Here is a 27,856-nt window from a genome sequence, read left to right as displayed (position 1 = left end):
AGGCTGCTGTCTTTGCATGTTGTATGTTCAGGGCTTTGGCTTGTCGTTTGAGAAAGACTTGTATGTTGTGGTTGGCCATACTCATCGGTGGTCGTTCATTTTGTATATAAGTAAAAATGGACACAATAGCACATCGGCATACGTCTTCAGTTGACAAAATCGAAAAATAAAGTGCATCTTGAGAGACATATTGATTTGTTTTTCTTTGTATATATATTTTTTTCATGAAACGATTGCTTGCTGTCTCTGTAAGGAGTATTATTTTCGAAATGTATATTCGACATCGCTCGCTGATGTTCCTTGTCGTATGTAACTCTGCATTTGAGTATTTTAATAAAGAAGATAATATTTTTGCAGTAGATTGAACGCTATAATAAAGGATTGATGAGTGTTGCGAAAGATGGCAATAATCTACATGTCTGATTGTCACTTAGAGAGTTGCCCAACCGCCTACGTTGACAAATTGAATAAAGAGATGTTAGACCATTTGCATTTCAGTATACAATTCTCCCCATCTAGAATTTGGGGTAAGTGAGGGACAACGAGGCGGCTTCACGGACAAATAGCTCAAACACAAAGACCTACATCAACGGGATGTAAACAGTTATTAAAGTTTCATTTCAAGTTATTACGAAGAAGTTTGATGAACCTGACGAACAGTTAAAAGCTTAAAGAATAAACAGTGAAGTAGGTAGAATATTAAAGCTCCATGAGTGACAGTTAGACATGTAGATAATACATGATGTCTCTGCAACACTAATTGTCTCCTGACACAAAGGCGGGGGCAGGGTGGTGCCCCCTCTAATACTTTGTAATCACTGCCCTTTTCCATTCAAATGCCCTTTTCCACCAGTGCTTAACACCCCCATATTTGTAAATAGTGTCCTTCTTTTGCTAAAAAGTGCCCTAATTGTATGAATAAGTGCCCTTTAAAAAACAAATGTGAGCTTTTTATGCCGGTGGCTAATATTGACAGTGGGGTTTTTGAGGGCGATATTTCATTTCCCATTCTTTTTCCCCATTCCTGATTATTCCCATTAACCGTCATATGTAAAAGAAACTGTATTAGGAGTGTAGCTATATCCTGCAGTCCCAAACACTATCCGCCTACATGCAACCTCAATATGCTAATAGTTACGTCGATTGGAAGTTGATTTCTGAGGGTGCACGATACTCCCTTAAACGCAACATGCATCCATTTCACGGAGAAATTTAGCAGTAAACAAAGCGAAAAACGTGTTAACCGTAGAGGAGGAATATTCCCCATGCGCACGTAAGCATAACTTTTTACTTGCCAAAGTTGTGCATAGAAACGATCTGTTTTCATTTATTAACAACCGACGTGCTAAACGTTGGAAAAATCTTTGTGATCATAAAATGGACACATTTGTTTTTTCTTCATTTATCAAAAAAACATAACGGAGAGTAATAGCAAGACATGTACATTATTGCATTCTTTGCCACAACTTTCAACTCCTTATTTATTGGAGCTTTCAGGCCAGGGTGCACTGAACCAAGTCAAGCTATATTTAAACAATGTTAACTCAAAAAGAGTTCAGGGCCACATAACATGCAAGCCGACATCACTGGGGTTTCTTAAACAAAATTGAAATTACTGTTTTGCCCTTCATCTGTCCAATCCTTTTCAATTGTTGGTGGGTTGGCCAGTTACATTTTTAAATATTCACAGCCAAACAATCTCACCTCCCGAAAAATGATACTTCCCAAGACTGCTTGCAGCCAATTTAGAATTGTATAATACTAAGAACATTCACCGGAAAATTCGAGAATTGAATATTAACGCGAAGAACATCTACAAGTGTTAAACGTTTATGGAAAACTAAATGTTAGTAATCAGTCATTACAAATCTTAGTGCTAAATGTCTAAAAGGTAAATGTTAATTAAAAGTCATTACTAATATAAATGCTGAATTTCTAAAAGCTAACTGTTAATTAACAGTCATTATAAATCCCTTTACCGAGTTTTACTGAATACCGCATTTGAATTAAGTGAATTTTATCCATATTTGACACACAGTAGGATAGATAAGGAGAAGGGGGATCTGGATGACACGTGTACCCCCTCCCCACGAATTCCCCGTCCCAACGATGCCCACCCTTCCCCCAACCCCCCCCCCCCCCCGAAAAAAAAAAAAAAAATCAATAATAATAAATGCTGTTTGCCTAGCGTCTTTTTAAATAATTTGTGCCAGCTTTTTAATACGCAGAGGAATCAAGATTACAATAGTTGACTTCCCTTATCAAACGACTTTATAAAATGTGAATAAACAAGTAAGAATACAAGAGCGCCCTCTATCGTCAAAAGAGGTCCAGCCCGCTCCCTGTAACAATTTGCAGTATATGTGGTGGCCAGGAAATTTCTAGAAAATATTGGTTGGCCAACCCTTGGTGCCCCTTCATAAAATGCTATAGTGCATCATCCCCCGGCCCCCACCCACCCACCCTCTGAAAAAGTTATAAACGCTTGTACTTTTATTGTAAGCAACAATTCGACTATGTGGTTCGGATCCGGATCCCATTTGTCCTGACATTTTTTTTTATTTCAGGTCAAAATTACACTTGTCCGAAAACCTTGGCAAAAATGTCATTATCACTTATTTGACACCTTAACTGTATTGGGTAAAATTTGACCCGAATTCCGATCAAATCTGACCCAAAAGCTTGTATAGTGCACCAGAACGTAATTTAGGTTAATAACAACATTATATTTGCCGCCAACATTTCCAAATTTCGTCCCTAATGCTGTGTTGTTCGAACTCCGTGCGTTAGTTCTTCTTGCTTCTCGCCCCTCCGCCGAGTAGAGCTTTCTCCAGCGCCATAACCGGGCCTTCCACGCCGATGGACAACACGAAGGCCGCTGCGTAGGCTAACACCAGATTAGCTAGGAACAAACATACCTGCCAGAAAAAAGTTGTACATTAGCACTGTTTGACGAAGCAATAATAAATACCAATTTATATTTGTCGAGAGCCCATAACGTGGCCGGTTTAAACACTTTTCCAGTGTCACGTGAAATTAGGAGTCCTATGAAAGCTAACAACGAGTCCATATTTCAAAATCCTACTTTCCATATAAGGACTTGTTTACGAGAACTTGCGAAAGGGACGTACCATAACATAGCTGGGTGTTAAAGAGAGGATGAAGTAAACTTGCTAAAAGTCATAGCAAGGACTTTACGTTTCAATATGTTCGAAAGTAAAACAGACAATTATAACACAAACATATTTGTGATTTTTCCTCAATTGTTTCAACTTGGAAAAAAAAGTTACACTCGAGGATGTGCCAAGTTTGTGTATTATATACCGTTCATAACTCAATTTTCGCAATGTATGACATGATTGAGGTTCTTAATCTAGAAAGAACACTTGAAAGAATCAAAGGCGTAAACAAGTTCGATTTAACCCTCATTATTAGATCAGGCATTAATATATGATTAAATAATACTAATGTAAGACCGAAATGTGTACTATCCTCAAAATGACCTCATAAGGGTTATCCCCTAGGCTGACCATTACGTCAGTCCATGGTCAGTCTACCTTTACTCAGAAATGATGTCATATAAGTTGTGTTTTCCTTATATGACATAATCTCCTCTTTTCACTCAAAGTTGCCCCTCAGAAATTGTACAAAAGGTCCCCATTTTCCCACTTCATTCAACTTTTCAGAAGCTCTGTCTTCTTACTCCAAATTCTGTATTCTGGTGCCCAACAATACCCATAAGCTGTTTCAGCCTCATGGCCTGCGGTTATAGTTCTGTGCTTTCACAATACCGATAGAATATTGAGTTCTTGAAAAATAAATAGTTTTCCATAAAGCTGAGCTCATAGTTATTACCAGTGTCTCTTTGCATTCTTTATAGTCATCGTTCATTCCGCTCTTAGCCACAGCTAAAGTATTCTAACATATAAGGGGAGTCAAACATCCCAAAGACTATATCTAAATCTATATGTTACACTAATACTTATAATACTAGCGCCGAAATAAAACAAATGAGCTTCTGGTTGGGCGCTCTATATCAAAAGTGCAATATAGCGCTAAAAGATAGAGAAATGATTACCCATTGCATGTAGGTAAAGTGATACAGAGCCTTGGCACTCGTGTAAATGGTGTAGATAATGATGGGGTGCAGGAGATAAGCACCGAAGGTGATGCGACTCAACGGGGCCCAGAAGCCCCAGCTCAGGAGGGCGTTGACGGGTCCTGCAAGGGGAAGAGAAGAAGGACAAATTTGTCGTCAGCAACAGTTTTGTTCAAATACAGTATTGATACTTTTTTGAAATGTTACTGATTAAACTTGGAGTTGTTGATACAAATGAAGCATAAATACCAAATTCAAGTAAAAGTGCCTGCCCAGTATAAATGTATACATTTTAAGCGTGTAATTGGGGAAGGATTTGCTCATAATTATGTATGCACTTAATAGTATCAACAAATAAGTTTAACTATAAATGTCCTAAATGTTAGTTTCGTGTTAAATGTGTGGATTGTATACACAGTAACGAATTAAAGAGCCGTATTTTTCGGTTTGTGGCTATTAATGAATTAAAAGTTGAAGGGTTCACAGGATACTGTTGAGCTCATGGACAATTCAGAAATAACATAGTTTTATAATCACGAGATACTGGGTTACAGTTAATCCTTTTGATTACTCAATTTTTAAAAAGTATTATGAGATGTTCCTTGACTTCGTTTTAAAGTGTTACCTTGGAAAAAACATTCGTTTGACTAAGAATAGGGCCCGAAAAGTGACTAAGAAACGTGTCAACGCACCATTCGAGTGTTTATGGAATGATTAGTATTCTTAGAAACACATTTTAGGTAACTTTCTAAATCTGTATGTATGAAAACAATTTGATATCCATTTTGGTTGATATTATTTCCCAATGCACGTCTTTAAGCACCTAAACGTGTCTATGCATTTTTGACAATGTTCCGTTAAGGGCTTTTGTGTACAAAACAATGTGAACCAAACATCTGCTCATTGATAACGTTTGTGAGCAAGGTTTGTGCAGTGGCTCTCTGACACGTGCTAACAAAACAACGAACCACCAAAAAAAAAGGAAACAAAAAATAACAGCAAATATCCAACATTCTGGGAACTTGTTGTGCACACAAAAAATACATCAGGAAGGTTTCTGGCTACTATGAATATGGACATTTGCATTGTAGCATTAAAACCAAAAGGCACTAAAATACCTTTGAAAATGTAAAAAAAAAAAATTAAAAATAAGGTTGAATAGGAAACAGTCTACCACAGGCATTTATAAGAAACAAAGTCAATCTATTCGGCTTACCTCCATAGCCTACCAAGCAAGAGAATGAAACCCATCCGACGGCCGTTACAAACGCTGGTCGGGCGAACACGTTGTAGAGCACTGCAGCATACAGCGGAAATGATCCTATTAATTCCTCTCTGTAAATTCCATACACGACTGACAGGCCAACAGCCGTAGACAGAAACCACATGAATAGGTTAAGACACTGCAGGGAAACAGAACAAACCGAAAACAGTTTGATTGGTAAAGGCTAGGTCAGGTAGGGTTGAAATTGTTTTTGCATATTCGAGGACATTAGGGTCCACGATTGCAGGTAAATACACCTAGGTTGGGTTGGTTTGGGTTGGGCTAGTGAGGGTTGAGTTTGTTTCTGAATTCAATATGGGTCGTTTGAGAAAAATAGAGAACAATTGGGCCCCCAATTCCCAAGAGGTCCCCAATTTCGATTCCTGCACAAAACATATGGGAAGTCTTCCCGAAAAGCTAGTGGTACCATCGAAACAGGGACAACTGGGGATTGTAATTGTTACTGCATTCAAAAGGGGACATTGAAAAATATAGGACAATAGAGTCCCCATTTCCCGAGAGGTCCCCAATTTGGATTCGTGTACAAATATATATTGTAGGTCTTCTTCAATAGTTAGTACAACTACAAACAAAATATGGACAATATAAGATCTCCAATTGCAGCCAAATGCATTCTTGGTTGGGTAGGTTCGGGTTGGGTTGGGTTTAGCTGGGCCGAGGTAGGGCGGGCTCGGTTGGGTTGGGTTGGGTGTGTTGAGCTAGGCTGGTTTAAGTTTGGCTGGGTCGGGTGAGGTTGAATTGGGTTGGGTTTCGCTGGGCTGAGCTAGGCCGGGTTCGGATGGGGTATGTTGGGTTGGGCTAGGCTCGGTAGGGTTGGGTTGGGCTGGGTGTGTTGGGCTAGACTGGGTTAGGTTTAGTTGCGTTCGGATGGGTTGGGTTGGGTTGGGTTGGGTTGGGTTGGGTTGGGTAGGGTTGGGTTGGGCTATGTAGGGTTGGGTTGGGCTGGGCTGGGCTGGGTTGGGTTGGGTTGGACTGGGCTGGGCTGGGTTGGGTTGGGTTGGATTGGGCTGGGTTGGGTTGGGTTGGGCTTGGTAGGGTTGGGTTGGGCAGGGTTGGGTTGGGTTGGACTGGGCTGGGTTGGGTTGGGTTGGGTTGGGTTGGGTTGGGTTGGGGAGGGTTGGGTTGGGTTGGACTGGGCTGGGCTGGGTTGGGTTGGGTTGGACTGGGCTGGGTTGGGTTGGGTTGGGTTGGGTTGGGTTGGGTTGGGTTGGGTTGGGTTGGGCTGGGTTGGGTTGGGATGGACTGGGCTGGGTTGGGTTTGGTTGGGTTGGGTTGGGTTGGGTTGGGTTGGGTTGGGTTGGGTTGGGCTGGGTTGGGCTGGGTTGGGTTGGGTTGGGTTGGGTTCGGCTGGGTTGGTTTGGGTTGGGTTGGGTTGGGTTGGGTTGGGTTGGGTTGGGTTGGGCTGGGTTTGGTTTGGTTGGGTTGGGTTGGGCTGGGTTGGGTTGGGTTGGGCTGGGTTGGGTTGGGTTGGACCTGGTTGGGTTGGGCTTGGACCTGCTTGGGTTGGGCTTGGATGGGTTGGGTTGGGTTTCTTATGAGAACAATACCTTGCTCATTTTAAATGGTCTCCCTTGCACTTTGTAGAAGATGTATCCAAACACCACGCCGACCAAATAGGCTGGTATTCGGCAATATGGCTTGCCGTATATGATGTCCACTCCAGTGCTTCCGTACACAACAACAGTGTTGTTGTTATAATCACTAGTATTGACAAAACAACAACATCAATATCGTTTTCATATAACTTCTGAATATCTCAGGATACTGGATTTGTGTCTCATTATTTCTTGTTTTACTATTTCCTGGGCCCATTTCAAATTAAAGGAAATATTAGCGTTGTGATTAAATTCAGCCAAAATAAGAGAGAAAAAAATCACATTAAACAAACAATTACCAGGCGTTGAATTGCAGGGTCTATGTGCAGATGAAACATGCCTTAGTGGGAGATGAATTTGTAAATACATTGAGTGACTTACGGAAAGAAACCAACTCCTGCCCCATAATAAGCAGCGATGTATGCAGTGACGCCAAAAGACGCAAGACACAGTGTCATTATCAAGCCCATTCCCCACTTAGCATTTCTAAGGGAAAATGGATGTAAATCATATACAGGTAAGATTCGGACGGTAATATATCAGTCAATTTTCAATTAACACTTTACACTCGCGTAAATTATAAATCAATTGAAGAGATGTAAACACTTGATTTCTATACCGCATTGCATGTGTATGCATTATATCCCATATACAGTGTCCGTCTGACTATATTTTTGAAATAACTATTTTTTTTGAAATAACTACTTAACCATATTAAGGTCAATTAAAAAATGTTTGGTAATGCAGATACTCATAAGCCTTAACTTCATCCTCTATAACTATGAGGTAAATGTCATTGCAGTTACGCATCACTGCTAAATAGTCAATTGATCTAAACAATATTTTGTGTACACTTGACTAAAATCCTTGCGTTTTTCATTTACAGGACATTAAAAGTAAGCTGTATAAAGTCCTTCATGATGTATAAAGGGCTTGTAGTTGGGATTGCAATCATTAACCTGGCTATTAGTCATCATGGCTAGGCCTAGTTTTATGCTCAAGGACAAGTGATACCAATCTCAAACCATGCACTTATCCTTTTCTCACAACATGCAGGATTTTTCACAGCTTTCACTGACATTGATTAAGGCAAGGAACTTGGCCACAGTGTCCAAACATGTTATTGTGCTCAATTGACATCTGTGCACACTGAAATCAAATGAAACTCATTGGGGTTGAGGCCGATGCTTCGGAGTATCTACGCACCCAAAATGTTCAAAATTGACCTCATGTCAAAAACAATCATACGAACAGCTAACAGGCAGCTTTATAGGTGAGTAAAAAAAAGGAAACCCTTTAATGTCGGGACCATTGTTTTTAGTAAAGTTCTGCATGTAGCGCTTTCAAAATCTAGTATATAAAAACCCAATTCATAAGCTTTCATTTAATACAAAAAATCATTTACATCACTTATGTACTTTTCAAGTTACGTAGTTTTCAACACAACCACCGTTTTCAAAAAAAAAGTGTGCGTTCTTTCAATTCACACCCATCCTTATGTGATTTGTTTTCGCTTTGCTGAGAGAACACTGAACTTCTTTTGTGATCGGCGGACAGAACCTTAAAACGCGGAGGACGGTTCAACAATGATATTAACAAGATGCAAGGTCAAACGTTCACAATGCGAAGAAACATGGTTCATATTGCGAAGAAGCAAGGTGCAACGTTGACATCAAGCATGATCAATGCTGTACATTGACAAGATCGAACGTGAATATTAACAAGTTGGAACATAAACATTAACCCTAAAGGGGCCGGGTTATTTTGACCATCTCTCAGCCGGGGGAGGGGGGGGGGCGGATTCCTCCCCCCCCCTAAGATCTCGGCCATCGAGTGACGAACAATTTTGAAACTCGGCACATGCATAGAGCAACTCTTCCTAAACGTACCCAAGACATTTCATGACTATAGGTCAAAGGGTTTTGGAATTATTGCTAATTAATTATATATATGTACGAATGGCAATTCTGCTCTGTGTACACGACGTATATGCGAACATTCAGTTTTGACGGCGCGTAGCGCCGGAAAATCTTTCGCTACGCGGCAACCCGTGGTCCGATTGTTATGTTTTTGGTATCAAAAGATGCGCAAAGCTCGAGGCTACAAAGTCATAACAGCTCGGGTCGCGACAATTTTTTTTTAGAGGCTATCACAGAACATGTTGAGGGGGGGGGGGGCTGATTCCGCCCCCCGGCCCCTTTAGGGTTAAGAAGGAACAACTTCCCAAGTGCGATATTAAGCCACGTGCAACGTGCATATTGCGAAGGTACAACGTCAATATTAAGAGGTTACAAGGTTTACATTAAACAGGTCAATATTAACATGTCGTTCCAGGACCACCGCACCATCAAGCACACAGCCCGTAAAGTACGTCTTCGGAATCTTGCATTGGTACTATGGAACTTTAGAGCAACAAAAATGTGTGTGCATTTGCATTCGTTCGAGACGCAAGCATGTCTGGTTCCTTTACGTACTGCAGCTTGCTTCAAGTTTGCTTGAGGATAAACTTACTTGTACAGTAGGTAGATGATGACAGGGCTGATGACGAAGAATTGCATGTCATTAGCAAGATACCACGACCACCCCATGCACTGTACATGAGACACACACACACAGAAAAGCCTTTGAAAATCACGCCGGTGGGACTGAATCCGTCAGAAAAAAAATCTTCACCTCTGTACAATATCAAATTGCTTACTTTACCTATTATATTAATAAATGTACCATTAGGGAGACACCTTATCGTTATGTTTTCGAAAATAGGGAGACTCCGGCCTCTAGGAAGACATAAAGTGATCACACACCTTGTGTGAACTTGTACCATGTTACGTAGATGTTATACATGCTGTTACGTCATCATGACGTCATCAGGTATCAAATTACAAGCGATTTAAGAGAAATTTTGACAAAATAGTTTGCGTTATATCTTTTGAACTAAATAGAGTATCGTGTTCGGGTTTTTTTTCGTGAGGTTGTAAACTATGTTGTGAGAAACAGTTCGTGTTCCCTGACACAAAACCGCTTAACCTTTTCTTCCGGTCTTACCGGAAGTGCAATAAAAACTCAATAAAGCTCAAAAGCGGAAGCATTTTAATGCAGACATATATATATTATAAAACTGTTTAATGAGGAATGTCAGGACACAAAAAAAGTGTGATGACGTCATCATCCGAAAGGGCGCCCCCCTAGCGGCACATAAAGAATGTTTGTTTTCTTTAATTTTAAAACCATAGGTTCAAATTTTCCTAAATCGCCCCTTGATATTCTTTGATTGGCAAGGTTTCAAATTGATAACGTCATCAGACCGGAAGTTACTTCTATGAGAATCTGCCAACGATCATATTTTTATTTAATTGTATCATTTGATCCATGTCGCATATCTAAGCCCAAATAACGATACCGTTAAAATGTTGATCTTTTGCTTCCAAATACTCTGACGTCATTAAAGCGGACGTTAGGTGTTATGAATACATACACTTAGGGGCCATTCACAATTTTCGATGTTTTTAAATTTCGATTTTTGTTGTGGGTGGGTGGGTCAAATTAATTTATTGGAATTTTTGTTGATCGAAATTCACTTTTTTTTTCAATTAAAAAGATATTGCCCGTACGAGTCGCGACAACGAAATAAACCTACTTGTGTTCAAGACTACGTGCATGCATGCGCAATTATTGCGCATGATATATCTGCGTGCAATGAACATGGCAGCGCCCATGCCACACGTCTAAAAAGCGCGAGTTGAGAGTTCGATTTGTTTTTCTATCAAAAACGACTGAATTTTCTAAATAATTTTGTTTAGAGCGAGCTGAAACTTTTTATTACCGTTTTAAATTGACAAGTTTTACGTGTTTCCAGGTAGATTCCCTATATGTACGGGAATTCCAGTGGGCCGTGTTGTTGCAAAGGTACTGTATACGGACAGCACCTGCATTCCGCCGTCACTGAACTGGACATTCGTTATGTTTTTTTATTGAATGGCAAATCAAAATTTTAAGATCGAAAATTGGGGTGGGTGGGTGGGTAAAAACAATTTGAGAAAAAAAAAATAAAAACATCGAAATTTAAAAACATCGAACATTTTGAATGACCCCTTATATTCTCCAAATGTTCATACGTTATTTAACTTCACAATGAACATCCACTCCGAACTAAATCAGTATTCACTTCCCGTTTTTGACTAATGATGTGATCAAGCACGAAATAACTTGTATGTGTACGTAGAACGTTTACTGGAATTTATCCCACCGTTAAAGATGCATTGCTTAAACAAAATTATTGATTGTCCTGGAAAGGATTAAATTTCCAGATCCTTTGTTTTTATATAAAAAAATATTCATAACTTAACTGGACAGTGTTTCATAAAATAGTTGTCTACCCGACCACTCTGCGTTTGTAACAACAAACGCGAATCTCTAGTTAGTATTATTATTGTTTAACTTTCATTACAAATTCATGGCTGTGAGGAATTGTTTTAAAGAAGTGAAGTCCTGTAACCTTTCCGTTTACGAAATGACGTATGCGTACTATGAGTGATTTATATTTTGCTGCAGAGAAAAAAAAAACTTTTGCTACCTGTTGACCCAATTCGCCAGGGAAGGGATATAGGTTGTTGATGTACAGCAAATTGGTCCACCAGTTTTTGCGGCAAGCGTCGGCAGCAGCTTCGAACAATCGCCTCTTGCCCGGTCCCTGGCCGAAATGAATGGCTAGGCTAGCAAATATAGCCACAGACACCATGTAGGCCGGGGTGATACGAATGAAGCGATGGAGATAGAAGAGAAACCAGTTAAGTCTACCGTTGGCTTTCTTGAGATGTTTCAACGTCAGGTATGTCAGAAGGAGACCGCTAGTATCGAAGGAAGAAACAATGGTATATTTACACTTCGAAATGAGCGGCAGTTAACTTCGGCAATGCTAAAGCTGGATACAAGTTTGACATTTTTCAGTTAAATATGACTGTATATTTTTCGTGCCTAGCTTGCATAAGAACGCTGTTTTGACATCAATCTTTTGACATCAGTTTTTCCTCAAATACAGGTTACTTATTCCTGTTAACAGTCTTGTTCAACTCACCCACCATATGGAGTACGGAGAGAAGATCAGCTGAACCATCATGCGGTTGAGACAATAGACCCTACGTGTTGTAGGTGTCTCAGCTATAGGGCATTCACTGGTATTGATATATTTACACAATTAAAGCAAATAGGGTTTCCTTAGGCCGATGCAAAACTACTGCTTTCTAACTCCGCCTTAAAGCGCACATAGGTTTTCCCGGTTATTTTAAAACGTTTATCATTCGAATTCACCAACTCTAACATTCAATTTTGTTCCAGAAAAATTTCACACGCTTTTACCGAAACCAATTTAGTCATTCACTACTCAATTTTAAAGTTTGGTCACCCTATTTCGTCACCGAGTCGAGAATATTCGTCATTACAGATCAAATTCGTCTAATCTGTTGCCGAATGACATTATTTAGAGATCAAACTCGTCTCACATAAATCAATTACACGAATTTGATTTCTGAATAACAAGGTCTGGCATAGACGAGACGAAATTGAATACTCCAGGACGAAAACCGGACTCGTGTGCTCATTGTTTGAATTTGCTTGAACTGATTTTGAAATTGTCTGACAAAAGACGAAATTAAACTTTGGAAGAGCACTAAATCGATGTTGATGGGCGAATTTGAATATTAGAAACGGTGAGATCAAAAGTAATATTTTAAAATAGCCGGGAAAACCCATATTATCAGTGTTCATGAGTACAAATGCATGTTAGATACATATGCGTAATATCAATTACGCATATGACACATGTACAGTTTTAGGAACGTGCTCTTTACTGCGTGAACAATGTCACAATCACCAATACAATATTGTTGTTTTTCAAGTTGTGAAATAAACAAATAGGCCTAAGCCCCAAAACCACCTGCATATTCGCGTTGAAAGGGGTGGTCATTATATGCCACCCAATGTGTGAACTTGTTTACTCCAATTTCTGTCTAGGAAGTGAATAATGATTAAGATGTGTAATAAAGGTTTTCCCGGCTATTTTAAAACATTTTTCGTTTTCATTCACCCATTCTTATATTCAATTTCGTCCAGCAACATCGATTTAGTGCACTTTCAATGCTTAATTTAGTCTTTTGTCGGACAATTTCAAATTCAGTCCAAACAAATTCAAACAATGTGCACACGTTTTCGACCCAGTGTATTCGATTTCGTCTCGTCTGCGCCAAATCGTGTTATTCAGAAATCAAATTTGTCTAAGTAATTTATATAAGGCATATTTGATCTCTGAATGCTGCCATTCGGCAACAGCTGAAAAGAATTTGTCTGTAATGACGAATATTCTCGACCCGATGACTAAAAAGGGTGACCGAAATTTGAAATTGAATAAATTGACTAAATTGGTTTTGTTAAAAAACATGTGAAAGTATTCTCGGGCGAAACTGATTGTTAGAGTTGGTGAATCTGACTAAAAATGTTTTGATATAGCCGGGAAAACCTATATTAAAATACCAAAATGTAAGATATCCACTTTCATCCAACTGTTTTGTGCCAAAAGTTTAAAGGTATACTTTAACAATAAAAAAAGGGTCAAGTTGTACCCTCTCCGTAGACTTTTGTGACGTCTTTTCGATCAGAAATGTGGACGGTGCCGTTGATTGGCCAATTTGTGCTACCAAGGTGTATTTTTTTTATTAACGGGTTACCGAATACCCGATACAAAAGGCGCCCGCTGATTGGTCAATATCTGGAAGTCAATTTTGGATCCACAAAAACCCCTAACACACTTTCCGTAAAATGCTCATTTTGGTTAGTTAACGTTTTAATGATTCCTTTCATAAAAGCGTAAAAAAGGACAACATTTTGTTTTCTAGTACCACACCTTAGGAAGAAAAAGGTATCGACGGAAAGGTTCGCATTGGCGACAGCCGAGAACAAGAACGACTTGGGCATCGTACTAGCCGCGTAACTCATGTTATCTGAAAGGGAAAACAGAAATACGCAGGACTCGTGGTAAGATCAGGATTTTAAAGAATTTGAAGCATTTAAATCAGGAAGTACCCAGCAAACGTATAAGATAATGAACACCAAAAACAGTGAAAAAAAGTCCACACTCATTGGAAGGATCATGATTTTGAATCTGATCGTCTTATGATAATGTAATGTTTATACACCCCTTGAAAAGATTGTAAGCTCAATTTTGATACCCCGTTTGCTACCAAAGACGCAGAGGGGGTATACTGCTAGTGGTAGGAGTTCTTGTGTTTTGAAACAAAAAGAAGTCAAGTGGGATTCCCCCTCCCCGTCCCTCCCTGCTTCCTGTTGAAAACACCACAAAATAAGAAGTTGTTTTGACACAGTTGACTATAAAACCAAGTTTCTTTTTTTTACAGTTTCTCCATACAAAAGTATTGAAACGGACAGTATATGCACGGTTTTTGTTGTCATTGCTTTCTAGCACTAGCGCTACGGCGGAGAGGCTCCGGCGGCGCGCACCTGACCTAGTTTGGGTCTGACTAGCGCGCGCTCCGGAAATAGGCTCTACAAATAGGTTGGCTCAGTGGGGTTCTTTTGTTCACTTTCGTGGGTATGGCTTGGTTTGATTCCAGGGTTGGGTAAAGTTGCTACAATTGTATACATTTGTTCAGACTGTGTGCATGTCTATGCTGGGAATTGATGATCAGTTGCAATTCTAGTAGCGGTGCAGCAGGTTGCCCGCAGAATCCGCTTGGCGAAATAAATGAGATCTTTCTTCAGAGTTAGAAATCCCGTCTGTGTGTCCCCTTTTCTTGCGTTCGGCCGGATTTGGCGGACAAGAGCCCAGTAGGATCCCGCTACAGTAAAAACATCTTGGATGAGCTCAGAAAATATTTGAGATCATTAAGCGTCTGTCCCTCACTCATTTCAGATTAATATAAGAGTCAACATATTTTAACGTAGGGAATTACCCTAATAGCTGTAAAGTTTGATTGTTTTCCTAATCAAGCACTAATGACTTGTTCAGGCAATCTTAACGGACTCACCGACATAACCGCCCATGAAAGACACCGTGTGACCGAGAATAATCCACCACATGCTGATGACGCGGATGCCGTTCAGAACGCCAAGATTTCCAGCCGTCGGTTCCGTGTTCAAAATCTTCGAGCCGTTGTGGATGGACGAAAAGCCCATCATGATATTGTCTAGAAGTCCTGTACAGAAATTAGAACGGCTGTTAAATGAGACCAGCATAGTCTGAATGTTTTTACACGAATGCATAGTCTGCTGTTTGTTTGTTTTTTCTTCTTTGTATTTGGTGTTCGATTCTGGATTTTTAATTCGTCCATCAACATCGATATAGTGCGCATATATTCAAAGTGGAATGTTGTCTTTTGTCTGACAATTTCAAATTCATTTCAAGCAAATTAAAACAATAAGCACATGTTTTAGGCCCGGATTATTCGATTTTGTCTCGTTTACGCTAAACCTTGTTATCTAGGCATCAAATTCGTCTAATCTATTTCGTCGGTCGCACCACGAACCGGCGTATCTCGATTTTTTGCCAAATTGAGTTTTTGTCATTAACGTTATTATTTCATCAAAGTGCTAATTCTCAGAAAGTTTTATTCCAATCAGGTCTTATTAACTAAGAACGCTAATTAGATTGTGCGGCGTATCTCTAAAAAAATGAAAAATGCTGCACCACGAAGTGGCGTATCCCGATACGCCGCTTTACATGCTAATTTCCATAGTGCTATGACGTCACAAAGGAGCGTTGACATGAACAATTGGAATTTAGCGTTTCACGAACCGACGTATCTCCGTAACTGGCACACGGCCACTATTACGCGCGTTGTATGACATACGATAAACATGAGAAAAATCTGTTTCACGATGTGACGAATAACTTTGGAACTGAATTTCTCAAAAACTAAGCAACTCAGATGCACACGGATTGCATACAATAAAGTTAAATCTATAATTTACTAGCCAAAACGAAACAGCTGGAATTCTTACACATGGAGTATATGGAATGAGCCTACAAAATAATGACCAACTTTAAATCGTTTTTTTTCGAAACACACACAAATGCGATACGTCGGTTCGTGGTGCAACCGACGATTTAAATAAGACGAATTCGAACTCTGAATGCTGCCATTCGGCAACAGCTTAAACACGTTTGATCTGTAATGACGAATATTCCGGTGACTTTTAAAATAGGGTGACCAAACTTTCAAACTGAATGTTAATTGTCTAAATTGGTTTTGTTAAAAGCGTGTGGAATGTTTCGTGGACCAAATTGAATGATAGAGTTGGTAAATTCAAATATGAAACATCTTTTAAAATAGCAGAGAACCTTTTGTCACCGACACCACGAAGTAACACCCATCTACATACCAGTAAAAACTAGCAATCGGAGAAAACGGCAACTAAAGTTGAACGCCTTCTAAAACAACACTTTGCGTCAAAACAACAGAGTATTTTCAGTTGGGTTTCTCGTTGTGAACACTTGATGAATTGAATTTATTAAATCTGCTGTTTTTCACTCGTTTTGTGTATTAAATAAACAAGAAATAGGAGAAAAAAGATGAGTGTTAGTTCGTGAAACCGAAAAAGCTGCGAAACTGTAAATTTTCGTTTTCACGAAATAACACTCTTCAATGTATTTAACACGAGGAAAGTGCAACTTCAGGTCAGCGCGCGCGCGCTCATACAACTTGTTACAAGAAGAGTGTTACTTCGTGGAAACGTTTTTGCTCACTTGTGAGCAGAGTGCGCGCCATGCATTGCAATGGAAAATGGAACTTGAGTGTTACTTCGTGAAAACGAAAATTGTCACTTTTGCGCAAAAGTTGCCATGGATACTTAGCGTAATTATTAAAGTAAAGCTCTTGAAGCTTTGAAACTTCGTGCAATGGTAGGCCTTGATGAATAATGTTTAAAAATCCAAAAAACTGAAAATCGAAAAAAAAATATGCTTTAACACGGGAGAGTGTTACTTCGTGGTGTCGGTGACGCTTTATTACAAAGAACGGAGAGAAACAAATTGTTTATTGCAAGTTTTGAGGGTTCATTTTAGCCTACCAAATATCTTCATCTTTTGCTTGGCTGCTTTGTCATGTGAGCGAATAATCTGGGAGTGAGAGCTGGTCTCCTTCGAGTCAGCAGCATTGCCCTCATTGTCGACGAACCCGTTGTTGTGGTGAGCTGCATGGCCATTAGCTTCCAAGTCTTTCTTCACAACGACACTTGCCGTCTCGCTGCCGCTGTACTGAAGCTCTATGTCTACCTAGAAAATTTAAATGAGGAAAAATAATGTGTCATTGTTAATTTTGCCATAGTCCCAGAGGGCCAGCCAACTATTGTTAACCGATGTTCGGGGTAGGTTACAGGGAAACATAGACGCGTTGACGTCAAAAGTGGAAGTTCAGAATCAATCGATGGATGATCATATTTTCAAGAGTTATGATTCTGAGCGGAAGGGTGGGGGCACACCTAGTCTTAGGATCAGACATTCACGGGTTAACAGCCACGGTCGAATGTGTGATATATTCTAAAATGCGAATCTTATGCGACGCAGTGCACCAGTCAATGGGAGTCGACTTTAAAAACTCTGACGTCATTTTGATCAGAAATGTCGACTAACCTGTCAATTCATCAATTTGGAGCCATGTTTTTGTAATAGAACAACTGGTTACCAAGACACGATAGAGAAGGCGCCCGATGAATGGTCAGGATCCCCAAGAAGACGCAGTCTTGTTTTGCATAATTAAACACCGAATCCTCTCCCATGTAGGTCCTTACTGTGCAAAGGGATATTTTATAGGCATGCTGAGAACACACCTGGGGCATACTGGAACCCCGTCCTCTTTATAGACTACCGAAGTGTGACGTCATTTAGAACCGGCAGGTGTAGTGCAAACGAACGGAGTACGCGCACGTGTTGGTTCACGGCATGGTTCACGGGCTGAATCACGCACAAATGTCTTTTACACACACATTGTACGCGTGATGTATTCACTTCGGTACTCTATAGTTACGCACCTTATACATTAAATCGACCTTTTCACATAGATGTTGTGATGTGCAGCCGATTTCACGAAGCTGTGCGTAGTTTTAAAGGGGTCCGCGCAAAAGCCCGACGCCTCATAGGTTCTACGCCTCATAAGTCCGACAAAATGGCATCCCCGAACCAAATAAAAGCTCATAAGTCCGACGCCTTAAAAGTCCGACGCCTCGTAGCTCCGACGCCCCATAGCTCCGACGCCTCATAAGTCCGACAATTAAATGTACTTTTATTTCTATCCATAAGTCCGACGCCTCATAAGTCCGACGCCTCATAAGTCCAACATAATGGCATGGTTTGCAGGCACCGGTGTCAGTCAAAATATGCACAAAGTCCAACGACCAAGAAACGTATATACATTCAGAGCTTTCCCGGCATCACGGGCTATCTTAGTCTGAGTATCACCTGTTGTTTAGCTCTGTCTGTAATACCAAACATTTGAGTGTTTTGTATCAACCCTTTACAGCTGTACGACGATCACGAACTGCCAGTAAAGTAGTTTCTTTTTCAGTCGCTTCGCCATAACTTACACCTTGATTTGTTGGGCAAATCGCGACTTACTCACTATTAAAGCACTTTCGTGAAATGTGTCATAACTGAAATGTTGCGCCGCGTGAAAGGTTGCTCACCTTACACAATCATTCGTGGCGCAAATGGAGTTATATGCCACTGTATAATGTTTCCTGAAATCTGCTGTTCATTGTTTTTAAATATTCGTTTTGTTGTAATGACCCAAAACTAACCATGAAGCTGTTTGTAGATTTCTGATAAGCGTGGTGTTGGATATTGGTTGAGGCATGATCATTGCGACTTATATAAGAAACAAAAGACAATTACGATTTATGAATCTCTTTTTATGTTTTCTGAATGGATAGACCTGGGAAGCGCGCTAAAACTGTACACTCATCCATAATGGCGCCCCCTTAAATGGCAAGAGCACTGTGCATGTTTTGTTGTGCAGAGAATGCGCCGTGGGCAGTTGCTTTGTAGAACAGCTGGCACAATACTCTCACCATTGCAGGGGGCCTCTGGAATGGTCTATAAGCGCACGTGACATCGGTCTTCTTTTGCTTCAATTTTCAGAATTATATGTCGTACCTTTTGAATAGAATTTTCGTCCGATTGTCCTTCGACTCTCTCCTCCACACAGGCCGTTACTTTGGTCATACTGGCCTGGATTCTTTGATGAATCATGACGTGGTAAACCGTTCCCATGGTTACCAGCAACAGGAAAAAGCACAAAATACATCTAAAAACGGAAACGGAGTACTAATCATTTCTATATAACGGTTGATTTGCAGTTAATTGTTAGTAATTGTAGGAGTAATCTGCATTGGTTTTGCTGAGTTGCAAATAGCTCATATCAATTACAAGTTGCACATTATTTTATGTGTCTTTGCAGCTGCGTACCTCCCCCCCCCCCCTTTTGTAATGAATGGAAACACTCTTGTGTAAAGCGGCCTTTTCTAATGGTTGCACTATGCGCGAAACGTCGACTCAGATTTGTTTTTAAAGGAAGTGGACACCATTTCCAAAAGTGCATTTTGCCGATTCAAGGAACAATAAAATAAATCTAAAGCAGGTTAGTAAAGAAAAAAGACTCAACTGTAAACACTCAGAAAACAACATTCAGCTCAGTAGATATGCATTGTAAGATAACTGAGCCAATGCATCTTCATTTTTCTCGACGCGAGCTCTTCCTTCCAAAATGTTCATTAATACGTTTGACTTGCATCTTGTTGTCGTATGATCCTAGTTTGTCACTCGGAAAAAAATAATTATCTTCCAAAAAAAAAAAGTCAGCACCGCTTGCAAACTAAACACAGTTCTGTCATGTTACAAAACAAGTGGCTTTTGTTTGGTAGTTGGGTCATTACCATCGCGAAGAAATAATGGTCATTCCTCTGTTGTGGAAAATTAACAGCATACCATAATTAGGAGCAGTTAGTTCATATGGTGCTTAATCCTAATATGTACTAAATATCAAGTAGAATATTTCATTTTGGTTCAATTTGTGAATATTTGCAAATGGTGTTAATTACCTGTAAGAAGTATAAGGCCACAAATATATAATAATCGCTGAACTTCATGGTCATGGGACAAAATACAAGGCTGCTCAGAATCCAATATCACCGCTATTGGAGTAAAAAAAACACTTTCAACTTTCATCTTTTCAGCACAATATTCAGCACAAAAAAAATGTTTTATTTTTTTTTTGCACGAAAAAAAAAAAAGAGTTGAGCGCCCTCTTGTGATATGTTGGAGCCGAAAGGTTATTTGGTTGGATGAATATTTAACCAAAGAATGTTTTTACACAAATTGAAATCATTTAAATAACAAAAGGAGAATTACAAAAAAAACTGACCATAATGGGCACAATTTTAACAAAGCGCCCTCGTGTGGTCGCTGGAGTGCGACCAGATAACGTCATATAAATTGAGGATGGTGCGGACATACAATGTGTCCCCCAGTCCTGAGAATACCCGAATACCCCTTCCAGGCCCGATGTCGAATCTAAGGAATTACTTCGCGTACAGAGTAATTTGTAAAAACAGATATCAATACTTACACTGTGACTATTGCCCACGGTTCCCACGGGTACGGCCCCAAGCAGGATACATCTATGTATAGTCCAATAACTATAACCAGCAAATACAAAAGAAGAGAGAATGTATGTTTGTATGTTTCTTTTTTTTTTCTTTTCTTTGTTTAGGTTGACCTACTGTATATCTCAAATTAATGCACATTTAAATGTAGGTACAGTAACTAGCTGGGACGTGTTTTCGCGACCGTGACCAGAAACATGTTTGTGACGTCAAAATGATGATCAGAAACAGTGTTCACATGTGCACAAAAACTCTGAACCGAAAACGGTGTCAAAAAGTTGTAAACAAACATGGCGGAGGGTGTTAATTACGGAGTTGATGACAAAGTGGACGGCGCGTCACGAAACGCTACTGTGTTTGCAATTACATTTGTTACACCATGCGTTGATACCACTGAACACTGACTGCGAAGGGGCATTTCTCAGCTTCACTAGTAAATCTCTGCTTGCAATGGCATCACACTTTGTTCATTAGTATAGAAATCTACATCAGCATACAAAAAACACAAAAGACACTGAAATACCCTTGAAAATGGAAAAACGACATTTGAAAATACTATTAAATGGAACATAACACAATGGTGCATTTTCAGCATTGCCTTAAAAATACATTGCAGGGGCCCTTTAAATAAAATATCAAAATGTCACAGCAACAGTTTTCAATAATTTAAATGATATCAAAAGAGGTACTCGGGTATATACACAGGGACGATAAAATAAACATATACATACCTTGAACAGGTTGAAATAGATGTTGGAGATCATCTACTGTGCAGTTAGCGGGAAAGCATAGACCAATGACAGGGCTAAGGTAAACGTCGGGCTGAGGAATAAAAGACAACCATCATAAAACAAAACAAAAACCACTCCATGTGCAGGAAGAACCTTTTACTTCATAGCCCTTACGTGTTACTGCCGTGTAGCAAGACAGAGCATGTCGTGCTACACGGCAGAGTCGAACTTAATCAATACGTTGGTGTCAAACGTCGTGCTACCGCCGTATTTAATAGAAAGTTTTGTCAGTATTTGAGTTCGACACGGCAGAAGCACGACGTTTGACGCAGGCTAGGCCTGTTTCAGACGTCGTGCTTATGCCGTGTCGAATAGAAATAAACTTGAATTTTGTTTATTCGACACGGCACAGGCACGACGTTTGAAACAGGCCCAGCCTGCGTCAAACGGTCTTCCGTGCTCATCCACTTAGTACGGCAGTAGAACGGCGCGGTTTCAAACGTCGTGGAAATGCCGTGTAGAATATAATTTCAATTCGAATTTGGGCGGCCAAATTCGAATTGAAATCGTATTCGACACGGCACTGGCACGACGTTTGAAACCGCGCGCCGTACTACTGCTGTGAACATCGTTCGTAAGTAGGAATATGCATGCTTGCAACGTGTGCGCGATTAAAGAAATAACTTATAAACGCATCACTAAATACGGTGAATACGTGGAACATTTTCAAGAATCAAAGGGCTGCACACCTGTAAATAGGCCTAAACTCATCCGCCGAGCTCATGAATTAAGGTTATGCCCGCAAAATATTCCATATAAGAGAGTTCTGAGAGCCATGAAATTGGGGAATTGAAGGGGCAATGAACCTCTGGCCCGGACTTAAGGCTTTCAATTCTGAGCATGTTTGATGCAATTTGGCTCGAAAGCGACGCTATTTTGCCATATGATGATGTATGGGGATCGTTTTTAAGATATACTGTTCCGCTTTGGGAAAAATAGGGGTCGTCTTTTTTGGGGTGAGCATTTTTTGAAAACAATAATAATTTGAAGTATGGGCATTTAGCATTGGTATCTATGGGAATTTTAATACAGCGGTGCATCCATAGGCAGAAGAGGAATTAGCGTAACGTTCTCATCGGGCCTTGACAACAAAAGGACTACAATAAAGCACACCAGTGTAACTTTCATCAAGGAATAAGTACTTGATTATTAAAGTAGTACCTGCTAAAGCAAAGATCGTTTTCTCCATGCAGCTTGCATTGATTAAGAGCACAAATCATATTTGTTTGTCGTTGGTCCGCCATGTTGGATGTATTTGAATTCGACTTTGTAATGAAGTTCAACGTTCTACTGCCGCGCTTATGCCGTGTTATCGTCGCGCTTATTTCAATTCTATTCGACACGGCATAAGCACGACGTCTGAAATAGGTCTTGTATGGGCATCTTGACTTGGGGTACTCGAACTCAAAATTCGTCAATGGCCTGATATCCGGGTATATCAGATGTTATCATAATCCGAGGTCAAAGTTTATAATCTTTCACCACATGGTGACGTTAGGAAATCAACATCTGCTCCCAAATGATGCTGAAACTTTATAAAAAAACGAATATAGATGCAAAGCCAGGTTTTCACCACAACCTAACACTAAGACCATTATATTTTATATTGTATAGGCTATCATGTGACCTGAAGAACAGGTCAGATTTGTCCAGATAGTCCATTGCTTCCAAATAACAACTTGTCTTTTAAAACTGACACCTTTCTTGGTCAAAATCAGCGGCGTAGCATTCTGGAGTTTGGTCGAATCTGATCTGTGACTGTTAAGAAAATATACAATAATTATTTCAAAACAAATACAAAAAAGCCATAATTATATACTTACAGCAAATGTATAAGCGAGGTTACAGTACTGCGTCTTGTACGGGGCGTCTGGGTTCCACTGCTTGACCGACTGACACATCTCCACATTACCAAGACTCACAGGATTCAAGTTGAGAACTGAATCCACGTTAATCAATTCGCCATCGGAACTTATCACTGTGGCGAAATCAAATCGTGTTGGGATTTTGTAATATTTAGTGGTTCAATACGTTTCAAGTTAGTAAAAACGAATGTGGCATCCATACATTGTATAAAACTACATCCAACTTCGGGGGGGGGGGGTAAGAATATTAGTGGCCATTGTACAGGGTGTAATAACAAAACCGCTAATCCAAACATAAGTGTTTAATATAAGCTTATAACGGTTAGAAATTGTAGAATGCCAAAGTGGTTTTGTCTTAAAGGTTAGTTCATTAGCTTTCAATTAATACCTTCATTGCACATCTTCGTTCACAGATGACTGAGCACCATTGATTGCGAAACGAAGTCCAAAAAAGCTCTTTTTCCAAGTTTACTGAAATATATGTGGTGAGTTTGCTGTCAGCAGAATGTGCTGTCGCAGCTGTGGACAGGGAATGTTGGAGGAGATGATGCTTAAAGGGAATATACATCATTTGCTTTTGCTGTAATTTTCAGAAATTGATGGAATTGGGGGGTTGGAAATATATAGCAAATATAGTTACACTGACTTTTTTGAGGTTTTGGGTTCGAAAATGCTATAAAAACCAAGACAAACAATCATTTTCCTGTAGTCTGGTTCCCTGACTCCATTTAAGAAGAAACAGAGCAGTTTACATACATTGGGGAATTGTAAGGTCAGGGAACCAGTCTAGCTGGCTTGTACCCGTTCATAGGTGTGTAATCGATTGCAAACAAGTGCGATGTCAACTGGGGCCAGTATTTGAAAAAAAGCCAGTTCTTTCCAACGCTGGTCGGCCGATCAGCGTTGGAAATTGATACAAAAATACAACTTTTCTTGAAAATGACAGTATACCAGGTGCCATGATTTTACAGGATGCTTTACACTTTCATTCACTAACAGTCCAGCAAGGTATTTCAAAATGATTTGGTAGTTTTATTTTTTGATGTTTGCAATTGTTGTATTTTCCCTTTAAAATGGTACCTTATGTTGACCATATATTATTGATTTATTAAATCACGGAACATGATACTCAATGTTATGCTGAAACCCATTCAACTTGTTTCTTTCCTCACACTCAACACATAATCCACTGCGACTGCGCACCTTTTTTGACACCGAATCAGGTAAACTTCGAAAAAAGTAGACGTTTGGCTTTGAGGCGATAAATACAATCTCTGGAATGATCAATCATTCACGGCCAACATTCTAAGTACCATTTTATGCAACAACATTCTCTGACATACCCTTTTTACGCAATGTCCACAGTGACAGCGCCTTCTTCCGACTGCTTAACTCGCCACTTCAAACTTGGAAACAAACAGGTTTATTTGCATTTGTTTTGCAAATAATGGTGCTCAGTCTTCAATAACTAAAAAAATATATTTCTGTATCAATTGAACCTTAGCGTAGGTATCCCCGGCGGATTTTTTTTTTAAATATTGCTTCAGTAAGTACTTCAGTAAATATTTCCATAAATGGTCAGAAAGTTCTGACATCAAGCCCAAACAAGAAAACCAGCCAACAAAGAAAACATTACAATGCGCAGTGAAACTCGGCATATATTTTCCAGTATGCCTAATAATTATCACTTTTGAAGAGCGCCCCCATTTGGAATTAGAAGATGGGTACTAGCCGCCCTCCCCCCGTTTTTTTTTTAAATTTTACGGCGGCCAAGTGCCGGAGAACAAAACACCCAAACATGTCTACATTTCGGTTCGGATTTGCCCCCCCCCCCCCCCCCACCCATCAAAAGCTGGATACGCTACTGCTATTGAAGTACCCTTTAAGATGGAAACAGTTTGACGGTCAATCATTTTCTAAATTTTTCGTATTAATCGATTATTTTGGATTACATTTTTTTTGTATTCACCCTGGTGCGCTATACGTATGCGGCTTGGAAAGGTTAACTGCTATGGCCTTCCCATAGGATTTTGCAGGATTGAGGCTATATCAGTTTGTGCACAAAATGTGTGGCTAAATTTGGAGGATGTACCTCGTCAAGGTCTTGGGCCGGACCTCATTCTGTTTATGCTCAGACGTGCGTACATTTAGGTCTAGATTGTACTTTAAATCTTCCGCACTGCTCCAGGATGTCACATGGCTCTGCCTGAACATACATTGACGGTAATTGCTGGGGGATTTTTCAGGCTTGAGGCAGTGGTCACCCCTCACGGACCACATTCAAGAAACAAAGGAGGAGTTTTGAGAATTATGGCTGTATTATTTTTTTACATGGAGATTTTGCAGGATTGAAGTTGCATCCTAGCAAAAAATGCCAAGGGTCTTAGGGTTAATCACCATTTTGTTTGGATATTTCATCTGGCACATTATAGGCAATGTGCAATTCATGTCAAAATGTTGAATGTTTTATATGTGGATTTGGTAAACTCCTGATATAAACAGCAAGTTTTTACTAGCCATTTGTATCTCGTACCCGCACCATTTCTACTGGTCTCTTACATATCTCCCACAGCGCGTCAAATTTATAATGTGGAGGGCGCTCTCAAAGATAAACTTGGTATAAGAAAAATAATCTATGCTTCATCTATGGCGGTCGGCTTCAACAGATTTAACATTTATTTATTTATTTACTTATTTATTTATTTATTTATTTATTTTGTTCGGGGGGGGGGAACTCTGACTCAATTTATTGTGAGTCTTTATTTCGCCTCAGTAACGCCACATCCTTATAATATGATCATGACAAAATGTACAGTCTTTTGTTTGCAGGCCAGTATTAACAATAGGTTCCGACTCGCCAAAGACGATGCAGGCAACAATAACAGAGCGATGTGTATATTAATCTGTGGCCCCTGCAGCCAGATTCATAGCAATGAAAGCAGCCAGCTGTTTTGGAATTGTATTTCTGTAATATTGGACCGGAATGTGGCTCTAGTTTGCAATGAGATTTATATCTTCAATATCGCGGGAGGCCCGAGTAGCCGGCGTATGGAGGCTAGCTTGACTGGTGTTTTGTTCATCGCTCGTATGCATGAACGAATACAATATGACTCCTGAATGGAGCTTCACCTTTTTCGCGACTCTTTCATAAAACTGGCCCGTTCATTGAACAAAAAATGAGTACAAGTAGATCTTTTGTTCATTGGTTTAAAAACAAATCTGAATTGGCCGCGACAATTTCCATTAATGTATCAATGAAGTGCACAGCATATCCTTTCACCATGTGTTGCTGTGGCCAAGACAGTGTGCATTTTTATTTTAAGAATGTCTTCGTTTGATTTATCGCAATCGAGGTTCCCTTATTCTGCATCGATCTTAAAAAGAAAAAAAAAATGTCACCCCCGCCTTAGTCAAATACTTTCTCTCATACTCACTTTGACGGGCGTATGGGAGACCTGTGCTGGCATCATCGAAGAACTGCAGCGTGTTGTTGAGGCAGTTGGCAGACACATTCCTCCAGGCCTGGATACCGACAAACTGCCGCATCTCCTTGCCTACTGCCTCCGCCATCTCCTCCAAGTCGATCTGGCCTGGTTCCTGTGGGTCCCACAATTCAAGGTCCTGCAGCAGTTTCAGGCCATCTTGCCGCAGTCTGGGCATGTCCAAAGCCGGGGTGCTTTCTGCTCCGGCATGGTCGACCACTGAGCCCAGGAATTCCCGGACCTTCTGGAAGAAGCCGGTCTGCAAGTCGGCAGCGGATAAAAGCTGGTTAACACCAAGTTCCGCCATAACATCTGATGGGACGCGGGCACCATTCGAGACATAGTGGGTTTGACGAAACTCCGGCAAGTTGATCAATGCATCAGAGGAACCGGGAAGGATTCTCTTGTCTTGCACCGTGCATAACCCACGGCGGACATTGGTCACCAAAAGCAATACAAAGACTGCTGAAATAAAGGGAAATCGGGCCATTACCGGGCTTACGATGCTGAGCTTAAGAGTGATCTAACGCCCAGCAAAGTCTCTTTTCAACTGTGTACAGTGAAGTGTTACTGCATTAGGCTGTTATGGCAAAATCCATCAAATCATGCATGGCATTTGTTCTGATAAGAAAAAATGTATATATTATCTAGTATCTACCGGCTTCAAGTTGTATTGTCGATCTCTGCAATTGTTTCTGTGCGGGGTAATCTTTAAACTAAATATTGACTTTTTGACTTAGAGGCGCCTAGTCATAAAGCAAACTTGTCATTGACATCCAAGCAACGGTTTTGCTGGTGGCAGGTTTATGACTGCCGGAGATAATACGAGAGAGATGTCGTGAATGACCATGATTAGCTCATTATGTAATATGTATGTTTCCTTTGCATTATGTTAGCGGTACTTTCCCCGCCTTCCACCGCTGTGACCCGAGTTCCAATCCCGCCCGGGTCAATATGTGGATTGGGTTTTCAGTCCCTACCTGATTCCTTGGGTTTTCCTCAGAATATTCCTCTGGGCTTTTCCTCCCACCTCTAAAACTGTAATTTCTTCTCATTGTCTTATCTCGACAGATT

At 40.2% G+C, this 27,856-nt stretch overlaps 1 protein-coding gene across 1 annotated transcript; it reads right to left on the bottom strand.

The window, feature by feature from the left end:
• Nucleotides 1–2,147: 2,147 nt before the first annotated feature.
• Nucleotides 2,148–27,427, bottom strand: LOC119725264. The gene is made up of 15 exons (XM_038196605.1): nucleotides 26,735–27,427; nucleotides 23,259–23,413; nucleotides 21,376–21,466; nucleotides 20,608–20,677; nucleotides 19,137–19,287; nucleotides 17,057–17,261; nucleotides 15,016–15,183; nucleotides 13,875–13,971; nucleotides 11,553–11,826; nucleotides 9,491–9,570; nucleotides 7,361–7,465; nucleotides 6,932–7,085; nucleotides 5,316–5,502; nucleotides 4,079–4,221; nucleotides 2,148–2,918 (listed from the first exon to the last, which is right to left on the bottom strand). Exons 1-15 carry the CDS (start codon nucleotides 27,270–27,272, stop codon nucleotides 2,787–2,789), a joined length of 2,550 nt encoding a protein of 849 aa, XP_038052533.1. The 5' UTR covers nucleotides 27,273–27,427; the 3' UTR covers nucleotides 2,148–2,786.
• Nucleotides 27,428–27,856: the final 429 nt, after the last annotated feature.

The sequence above is a fragment of the Patiria miniata genome, unplaced genomic scaffold (genome assembly GCF_015706575.1).
Source record: "Patiria miniata isolate m_02_andy unplaced genomic scaffold, ASM1570657v1 HiC_scaffold_19, whole genome shotgun sequence".
Taxonomy (NCBI): domain Eukaryota; kingdom Metazoa; phylum Echinodermata; class Asteroidea; order Valvatida; family Asterinidae; genus Patiria; species Patiria miniata.
Note: the sequence above shows the minus strand (reverse complement) of the source record. Positions and strands in the feature narration are given on the sequence as shown.